The sequence below is a fragment of the Fundulus heteroclitus genome, chromosome 13 (genome assembly GCF_011125445.2).
Source record: "Fundulus heteroclitus isolate FHET01 chromosome 13, MU-UCD_Fhet_4.1, whole genome shotgun sequence".
Classification (NCBI taxonomy): Eukaryota; Metazoa; Chordata; class Actinopteri; order Cyprinodontiformes; family Fundulidae; genus Fundulus; species Fundulus heteroclitus.
In genome coordinates, this window is record NC_046373.1 from 32,405,553 (window position 1) to 32,415,892 (window position 10,340).

Consider the following 10,340-nt stretch of genomic DNA (forward strand, 5'->3'; position numbering starts at 1 on the left):
GAAAGGTTCAGCTTTGGTCTCATCAGTCCACGGAATATTTGCCCAAATGTCTTGGGGATCGTCAAGATGTGTTGTGGAAAAAGTGAGACGAGCCTTAGTGTTGCTTTTGCTCAGCAGTAGTTCTGGTCTAGGTCCTCCACCATGCAGGCCATTTTAGCCCACTTTCTTTCTAATGGGCGCATGACCTCTGACCCTAAATGAGAGCGTGAGGCTCTGTTCTTTGGATGCTGTTCCGGGGTCTTCGTCGAGGTTCTCCTGGGGTGCTTTTGGTCGGCCAGACACTCCAAGGAAGGTCCACCACTGTTCCATGTTTTCACTATTTGTGGACACCGACTCTCACCGCAGTTCGCTGGAGTCCCAAAGCTTTAGAACTGGCTTTGGAACCCTTTCCAGACCGATAGATCTCAATAATTTCCTTTCTCATTGGTATCTGAATTTATTTGGCTCTCTGCATGATGTCTGGGTTTTGAGGATCTTTTAGTGAACCTCACTTTGTCAGCAGGTCCTATGGGAGTGAGGTTTTGTCTCAGAGCAGCTGTGTCAGTAATCAGGCCTTTGTGTGGCTAGAGAAGGTGAACCCAGATGTGATAAACAACATTAAAGTTAGGTTTTAATGGAGGGGATCACTTTGTTACACATTTTTGGATTTCATCTTTCTAATAATAAAACCGTTCACTTAAAAGCTGCAGTTTGTGTTTACTTGTGTCGTATTTGACAAGTCTTTCAGAACATCAGACTACTTTACATGTTTATCACATTAAGTGTCACAAACATGCAAAAAGAAATCAGGAAGGGACAGACACTTTTTCAAACCTCTGTGAGGGTTATCATTATGTTTTTATTCAACAAGAAGAATATTTGAATGTTATTCCTAAACATATAAAGCTGGAATAATAAACTCTCAGCTCTGTAGGTTAAGGCGAGCAGCTAGTGAAATACCAGAGATATCAGGACGCCACATTCATTTGTAGCCCATGTGAACAAAAGCCACATGAGAATAAAAGCTGTGCGATGCTGAGGCAGGGAGCAGTGAGGGTTCAGCAGAGGATATGAAAGTCTCACGGTTTTCGACGTGACACAGGAAGCTGCTGCGGGGAGGCCTGTCAAACATCTGCAGCATATAGAGGAGCGAAGGAATGCGGCCCGACGCGGCCTGTCTGCTGAAGCAGAGGACAGACGTTCCACACCGTAAAGAATCTGCTGGTTGGTTAAATGGAGGAAAAAACAAACTGCTGAAGGACTCGGCGTAACACGGCCAGTTAGATGACTTGTAGGCGTGCTGCTGTGAAACTGGTTCTTGGGGAGGGTTGGCCGTCCCCTGGGAGTGGGATCTGGAATACCAAAAATGTTTTTGGCTACATGTCAGCGTAAATATACAGAGCAGGCGGGACGAGAGATACAGAGAGCAAGGTCCCTGAGAAGCTATGCAAGTCGGTCTGTTACAGAGAAACCTCAGAGCTGTGGTGAGCTGCTCCCTGGGACGGATGCATGTGATGCCCCACTGTGGACAGTTCTGGTACTGCAGCAGGGAGGAGCGTCGCCACAGTAACTGCTGCTGCTGCCCATTTAGATGCAGTCAATGATAATGGCTTAATGATGAAACAGGAGGCCAGAGTTCCCTCTCTGTCGCTGTGTGCTCCTCTCCTCCTGCAGCGTTATCTTGTAGTTGTCCCAGTGTTAAAGGCACCGTTTTAAAACTTTTCTCTCCCACAGTTGAAAATGGAGATCACTGTGATTTTACCATTCTCCGCAACATGCTTATAAGGTGAGTAAAAGCTCCCCTCTCTCTGCATTAACTCCCTCAGCATTATCAGCTTCATCTGCACAGCAACATGCCATGGATGGCTGTTTCTACACGGGATTCCATGGAAAGGTCCGGTCCATTTGTCTCCTCTTCTTCTCTCGTCTTCTAGGACCCATATGCAGGACCTGAAGGACGTCACCAACAATGTTCACTATGAGAACTATCGCAGCAGGAAGCTGGCTGCAGTCACCTATAATGGAGTGGACAACAATAAGAACAAGGGCCAGCTAACCAAGTGAGTTTATCACCCAGGCCACATTACTGAGACAAAGGCTGATAGGATCCAGTTTGTGGCCCCGCTGCATATTCACTGAGCTGAGCTCTCATGAAGCTCCCTGTGGACCACAGGTCCAAGTCGGCGGCGACTCACAGACTGACAAGAGCTTGCAGGTTCACCACAGCTTCACTGATTCCTTATCCAAATGAGCCAGCACTAACCCCCCCCCCCTCCCACACACACACACACACACACAGTAACTGATCATCAGCTGTATTTAATCCAACAACATTAACTCAGGCACCACCTGACCTCTCCATCCGTCTCCATCCGTCTCCATCCACCAGCACACTCTCACAAGCTAATGCATGATTTATGGCAGCATGCTAAGTGTTTGTGCGTTTCTTTGTTTGTTTGTTTGTTCGTTTTTAGACCTGACACACCTGATGGCATGTAAGTGTTACCTCACTTCTTCATTCCCTCCACAAAAGGCTACACCTTTGCCCCTCTCTTTATTTCTCCATTTTGTCTCAGCTCCAGTGCTTTGGCTTTGTTTGGTCACTGTAAAATCTTCAGGTTTTATCAGGGAATGCTAAAAATGCATTGGGCGAATACAACATGAGATGAACATGAAAACAAAACGCGTAACACTGTGAGTTCTGTTCTAAAACCTGAAGATGAGAGTGTCAAACCTGGAGTATTCCTGCTGTTTTCTTAGCCAGGGATGTAGCAGCTGGAGGTGCAGGGAGGAAAGACATCAGCTAAACGTTGCTGTGAGATGACATCATTGTTGGCCATCAGGCTTGGGAGGGTTATGAGGTCATTTCCAAGCAATTTAAAGTTCATCGGGCTACATTGAGAAAGATTGACTAGACGAGAACATTCAAGACAACTGCCAATCCGCCCTGATGGTAGATCCCAAAGCAACTCTACTGTAAGCCTCGATCCAAGGGAAGCTCAGAGAGGAAACCCACCGCTCCATCCCTCTCTCTTGGCATGGTAAAGGTTAAAGTTCACACAACTATGGCTAGTATGGCGGCATTTCCAGGGGAATGCAAGGAATATGGCACCATGACTTGGGACTCCTTGACACTTCAGTAATAAAGTCTTTTAGATAAATGAGATCAAAATGAATGTTACGTCATAAAGCACAGCGTAATGTTTGGAAAGAGCCTAATATAGATGCCTGTTACCAAGTATCAAGCAGGATGGTGGAAGGTTTGAGTTTTGAGTCAGCCACAAGCTGCTTTGTAAACCTGAGGTGTCTAGGTTGAAATGTGGGCTAACTTGTCCACAACCGAGGGATGGCCCAAACTGCTTCATGAGACAATCCAAGAATCGGCTGATTATCTCAAGCAGAATAGTTGACAAAGAGCCGATTAGACAGCCTGACTGAACGGCTGCAACAGAGCCGTGGATAATGATGTGTCAGCAATCCTCAGTGACCTGAAGCAGTGAGTTCCCATTGGCTAAATTCCCTCACAGCAGTCTAATGCCGGTATAGACTGTGTGATTTTTGCAGTCTTCTAAGACTACTCCATGACACATTGTCATGTGGATGTCATAATCTTCATCAGGTTCTGCCATTCATCTACAGCACCGTCTGGATTTAATATAAACAAACCCAATCAGCAGGCTCTACCCTCCAATCCCAAATCTACCCAAATCAAAAGCACCATCAAAAAAGCTCAATAGAAATCATCCAGTAATAAATGAGAGAGTTCTGGCTAATCAAAAGGCAATATCCTTTCATAAATAATAAAAAATGTGTTCTCCAAAATGTCCCAGTTCAGCGCATAAAAGTCCAGCGTAGGCACGCACAAAAAAATCCTACAGGAAAAATATATGAGGGGTGGCAATTACTCATCAGTCTTGTCTAGGCTCCCACAATAAGATGCACCTGTTTGTTACTAATAAAATTCAATTACATACAGTGAACAAAAAAGTCATCCTTTTTACAAAAAACAACGTGATAAAACAGGCAGTCAACAACAAGTCCCTTTTTCAATAATGAGGAAAAAAAAGATGTCAAGAAATATTAGTAAACTCTGAATATCTGTCTAATAATTAATGTTCCAGATGCAGCTGTCCTCAGCCCTGATCCATGCTCCCTGTGGCGCTTTGGTTGCTCCATGACTCGGAGCAAAGTTGATTCAGAATTGATTAAAAATCAAAACCTTTTTCTTTATATGTGGGCAGCACCGCTCAGAAGCCGTGGAGCCTTTTGTGTGGTGTAGACGTAGGTCATAGCAGCTGTCACGCTGTGAGACAGTCAGTCTAAATATCTGACAGTCAGGTATTGATCCCAGGTCACCTTTGGTAGCAAGACGCTAACAACGGCCGGCCTTCAACCTGTCTCACAGCTTTACAGCAAAGCTTTCTCCACGATTCTCCCCCAGTCCTCGTCTTTTGTCTGCGACAGTTGGAAATCTGACCGTGTGTGCCGGGCGTAAGGACTGGTGAGATCTCTGAGCAGAGCATGGTTACTGCTGCTGAAGGAGACGGGGGAGTAAAAGGAAATCTTTTTTTACATGGTGTCCATCTCAGACCTTACAGACATCAGAGAATCTACTTACTTTTTAATGTCTAAATCTATCTTAAACTTCTCTCAAATCCTGTTGGACATAAAATCTTCCAACATATAGCTACTGCTGCTGCTGTTGATGATGTCGGGGACCTCTAACAATCAGCGGCTCTAAAGCTAATGCCTGTGTGGAATAACCCCATTTTTTTAATCACTATTGTTCTTCAAATGGGTAAATAAAAGGTAGACTGTTGTGTTCTAGAGTGTATTAGGAAGCTAAAAGTGGCTAGTGAGAGGGAGCGTAGTGTGGCTCCGTGATGGAAATTCAAAGAGCTGAGCAGGTCCAATGGACGGGTTCTGCTTTAATGACCCGTTTCATCTCTCCAAGAGACTTCTTCAGTCTGAGGGGTTAAAGGTGAACTCAGCCTTCAGCCTTAACTCTTCAGTCTGAAGAAGCTTTTTGGAGCAGAGACAAACCGTTTCCATTAAGAAGAGTCCGCCCAGAGGACCTACTCACTTTATTTTTTCTAGCTGGATTATAGAGGTGCTTCAGGATGGAAATGGTGCTTTGTAACCTGACTGTGTTTCAGCCTCAGTGAGAGCCTTGCTAACGCGTCACAATGCGTCATAAGGAGCTGGTATTAGCGTCCATCCATTCAGTGCTCAGTTAGAAACCAGGAGTTTACTCTATTAATTCAGCCAATGATTGAGCCCTGTGGAGCTCCATCAGCGGTCCAGCGACGGTTTGACTATCCTCTCTCTGTCTCGCTGGAAGCCTTCTGTGGCAGATGGCTTCCAGCGACACTAATCATGCTGAGCTTTTCCTCCTCTCTTCTTCTTGCTCTCCTCCCCCATCCTGACCCTGAGGTCAGATGGCATGTGGGGATGAGCACAGTTCTGCTCATTACTCTTCCTCTGGGATGTCTCCTGCCGCTATGTGCCGTGCGTATGAACCTTTCTTCATTTCTTCAGGAGTCCTCTAGCACAGATGGAGGAGGAGCGGCGGGAGCACGTGGCCAAGATGAACAAGATGGAACAGGAAATGGAACAAGTGTTTGACATGAAGGTCAAAGAGAAGCTCCAGAAGCTCAAAGACTCTGAAGTTGAGGTACAGGGATGTGGTGGCGGGATTGTAACTGTCACCGGCAGCTCTTCGGCTCATTCATTCACTATTGATTCATGTCGTCTTTGTAGCTCCAGAGGCGTCATGAACAAATGAGGAAAAACCTGGAAGCTCAGTATAAAGAACTGGAAGAGAAGCGGCGTCAGTTCGAGGATGAGAAGACCAACTGGGAAATCCAGCAGAGGATCCTGGAGCAGCAGAAGCTGGAGGCCTCCAGGTAAAGCTTCACAGCAAACTGCCACAAGGTGTCCGGGTAATGAAAGCAGACTTTTCAGCACTTACCTCCAAGCTGGGGCATGTTTCAAACGGGTTTTATCAGCTCTCATTATTCGTAGCAAAACTTCAGTATGTGTGAAATCCAGTAAAATCAGTGCTCTGACTTAAGTTTAGTCTGCAGCATGATGTCTTCTGTAGAGAGGACGGGCTCATCAGGCCTCTGACTCAGCAGCTGCAGAAAGGTCTGCATGGAGTGGCTTTAAAAGTGGCGCCACATGCTGGGTCAGACATGGGTTAACGGGGTAATCCCACAGCTAAGAGCATTTGGCCACTTAGTGTTCTCTAAGGTTACAGCAGACAGAGAGGGGGTTCTGTGCAGGAACTCTCTGGGTCACCCAGAGTTCTGGTTGCTCTCTGATTCTCCCGTCCGTCCAGCTCCACCCACAACACATTGGCCATGGAGGAAGGCGGATTTTTATGTGACTGGTGAAATGTTTTGGGTCATTATTCTGCTGAAAGGCCCAGTGGAGAGTTTTCCGGCAGAGTACACCAGGTATCTGTTTAAAACCCGCTGGTGTTTCAGGGAGCTCCTACAGCCCAGAGCCTTTGGCAGAGTAACAGGTCAGCAGCATCATGGAGCCTCTGCTATACCTAACCGTGGAGAAGCGGGACTTTTCTACATGTTCATCCCTTGCTTCACACCAACCCCCCCTAGTCGTTGTTAGTCTGGTCTCATCAGACCAAAGCACACAGTTCCAGGTAAAGTTAACAAACTCAGCTGGACCATACATCAGTCTATCCAGCCTTTGTCTAGACCAGCTTCTCCTTTTTCAACCAAATGTCCACTCAGTTCAATACTGGCCTCTTTCTAAAAGCCTCAAACAGAATAAAACCCCATTTTAAAAATAATTTGTTGACAGCTGAATGAAATAGAATAGGTATATATTGTTTGTTTCTCCTGAGTTAGCTGTAGCGAAAACGACCTGTGGCTTTAAAGCGAACGTAGTTAGTGAGCTATCTGATGCAGTGCACTCTACAGTTAATCGTCTAGTAAAGCTTGATTGCACAGGTCCACTGCAAAAATAGAACTAAAAATAAGAAAATATTTCTTGAAATGAGAGTATTTTTCTTTGATTTGAGCAGGTAAATAAGATTATTCACCAATGGGATAAGATTTTTACACTTAAAATAAGAACAATTGATCTCCATCATCTTATTTCAAGTGCAGTATATCTAATTATCTTATTTTAGGGGTAAAAATACTCATCCCATTGGCAAATAATCTTATTTACCTGCTCAAATCAAGGAGAAATACATTAATTTCTAGAAGATTTTACTTTACTTTTTACTGTTTAGTTCTCTTTTTGCAGAAATCCGCAGCTCTGACTGCTGCCTAGTTGATCTTTGTTTCCTGCGATGAAAACTCTGCTTAACTTTTAGCTGGCTTTGCTGACCCACGTCACAGAGTTCTTTGGTTTACTGTGAGACATTCTGCCTGAGTATGTGTGAATATCTTGTTTACCGTATGCAGTTGGGTCGTGTCTGTCACAGTTTCCTCAGCATGTGAAGGTATGCAGTTCCATACTGGTTTGCAGTAGAACTGGGAGCAGGTCTGGGGAGCTGCACTGTGGCCTTTAAGCAGCAGGATTTATGCTGAAGCTTCAAGTCTCCAGCCGGGACTGTTGTGTTCCAGCACTTCCTAAAGTTTAGTTGGAATAAAACACAGGGAGCTCGAAGCGGCCATTTGTTACCATAAAAGTTCAGCTGGAACTTTTCATTTATTAAAGCCAAATGATTATTGACGGTAATCTGAAAAAGGACATTAAGGTTTTACACCAATCACAGTTTTGTGGACAATTTATGATCTTCAGTTTTTGTAAAGGTTAGATCAACAGATACTGATTTCAGCTCATCCTGTTCTCCCTTTAATATTTATAATGCAGAAAGACGCGCTGAAAACATTTTCTCTGGCCTCCCTGCGGACATTATCTGTATTAGGCGTCAGTGTCCGAGTGACAGAGCCGTTGCTTTATTATTATTTTAGAGTAAAACCATAGTAGAGTTCACAGTTTCAGGAGTTTTTCTCCCAGTAGAGGTTACTGCACCTGTCTCAGCTAGCATTAGAAAAACACAAGTCTGTATATCAGCTAGAGACTGCAGACCGGGCTTTACCTTCCCTGAGATTTCTTGCAGGAGCTAGACCACCCCATCATTAGATGGGGTGGTCTTAATGTTGTGGCTGATTGCTGTGTGAACACAACTCCCTGTTTCAGCAACCGGGGGTTTATTCTGCTGTGGATAATCGATGCTAAGCAAACTGGAGGAATTTGTTCAGTGTCTAACTCTGCGTGTCTCTTCTTGTTTATGCAGGACCATGGAAAAGGGCAAGAAGAAGAAGATCTTTTAATTCTCTGGACTGTTACTCATGATCAGCCAAGCTGCCAGCTTCCATTGTCAGACCATCTGCTGATCAAACTACGCCCGCCATCTGACCATCTTACTGTATGACTATCACCTGAAAGCCAGGGGCAACATTGTCTGTCTCTGAATTTAACCTTAAATACCCTTCACTATTTCTATTCTGGACCTATTTTGGAGCACACAAAATTGTTAGCAAAGAAGCACGACGACTGTTCCATCTTTCTGATTCAAAAAGACGGAGTTTAGTCGGTCTGTGCCCTTTGTTCTTCTTCTGCTTTGGGAATATTTCATGCTGCACAATCTTTTCAAGCCAAAACCCATGCGAAGGGTCAGCCCTTCACTTCCTGAACACTGAAAGTGTTCGGCTGGAGGTAACTTGAGCCACTGTTGTTATTCTGCTGCTTTAACTAAAACTGTAACCAGGAGTAGCAGTTTTTAATCAGGATTGTTAATATTTTCTTACCTTCTCTTCTTTTATATTGGCCTTTGTATAGACATGGTGTGTTTTTGATTGTGACCGTTATAGATGGCGTTCTCCAGCCCTACTCCTGCAAACCAAACAGATTTCTCAGCTCGCTCACGCTGAGTGAGACAAATCAGGACAATCTGGATGTGGGGGGCTTGGATTGGACATTTTGAGCTTCTACAAATTTTGCATAAGAGTTTTTCCAACAAAGCCCAGACAATGAAGCAGACAGCCCTGTGTGTGTGTGTGTGTGTGTGTGTGTGTGTGTGTGTGTGTGTGTGTGTGTCAGTGTGTGTGTGGTAGATGGAGAGCGTGAAGCTTCAGGTTAACAACAGTAAAACATTGGTTGGACTGCCTCTATTTTTTGTAACATCTTGTTTTATTGTACAAAGTCACATAATAAAACTGTGATGGGAAAAATAAAGCATCCTGGTTGTGAGTAATGACACATCAATGTGATACAGCATGGGCTGGGATGAGAGAGTTTTAGGCATGATCATTTTGAGAAAAAACAACAAAAATGTCAAATGTGTAAAACACGATCTAATCTAATTGATTTAAAACTGAAAATCAACAAGTCTTCCTGCTGCTGCTGATATAACTTAGCATTACATTTCTAATTATGTTCTCATGACATTAATTGGTTTTCTAATTTCATCACACTGTAAGCAAAAATATGGAGCAAGCCCCTGCTAGATTTAGTGCAGCGAGTAGCCAGCTGACAGCAGTGTGCAGCAGCAGGTGGAGAAGGACTGGTGCTTTGTTTTATTGGAAACTGAGGGGAACCCCGGCCTCCACGGAACGTTCTCTGGGATTCCATTAATCCCAGAGCAGCACAGGTGTCATTTCAACTTGTCGCCAGAGGGGGCAGATGTCTGCAAAAACTCAAACGTATGCTACGCTCTTTTTTTAAGACTTAAGATTTCATAAACCTCATATTGGTCCGGTGCGTCTGGATTTATTCAGTCGAGGTTAGTCTAAATATGCGAAATGCTGGTCTGGAGATGATCAGGTGCAGTCAAGCACCAAAATACCCTGTTAATACAGCACCAAATCACACACTTCCATTCACGTACTTGAATGGTCGCCTACCGTTTACATCCATATTTCCTTATTTACATCAATAATTCATGACAACACATCCAAAACAGCAATACAATACCCACCCAGGACAGAACAGACATTTTATTTTTTGGGTCGTTACCTTGGCCAGAGTTTTTCAAAGTAGGGGGCTCAGAACATTTAAACGAAAATAATTATGTATGCAATAATAAACAAAACTATTTTTATCATAAAATATAATGTAATTTTTAAATGATTGCAACATATAACTTATATTAATATATAATAATGAGATGACACACTGGGGATTTAAAATCTGAACTTTGAGGCTCTTCTGCTGTCTAACTTCAGGTGCTGGTCATATAATTAGAATATAAAGAATAGTAGATTTTTCCCCCCCCAGTAATACAATTCAAAAAGATTATATTCATTTATTACACACAGACTGATATATTTCAAGTGTTTTATTTTTATTTTAACTGACAATTAATTAAAACCCCAAATTCA

At 43.7% G+C, this 10,340-nt stretch overlaps 1 protein-coding gene across 3 annotated transcripts in view; it reads left to right on the top strand.

The window, feature by feature from the left end:
- Window positions 1-9,195, top strand: part of LOC105937683 (septin-7) — a 49,487-nt gene extending 40,292 nt beyond the window's left edge. For 2 of the 3 annotated variants that reach the window (XM_012879130.3, XM_021324796.2), the window contains 6 exons: window positions 1,714-1,765; window positions 1,914-2,039; window positions 2,454-2,474; window positions 5,518-5,653; window positions 5,740-5,885; window positions 8,255-9,195. In XM_012879130.3, the coding sequence (XP_012734584.1) occupies window positions 1,714-1,765; window positions 1,914-2,039; window positions 2,454-2,474; window positions 5,518-5,653; window positions 5,740-5,885; window positions 8,255-8,291 (518 nt within the window). In that variant the 3' untranslated portion in view covers window positions 8,292-9,195. The remainder of the gene's footprint in view (window positions 1-1,713; window positions 1,766-1,913; window positions 2,040-2,453; window positions 2,475-5,517; window positions 5,654-5,739; window positions 5,886-8,254) is intronic. The other variant, XM_036145604.1, reaches the window with a different exon arrangement.
- The last annotated feature ends 1,145 nt before the right edge of the window (window positions 9,196-10,340 follow it).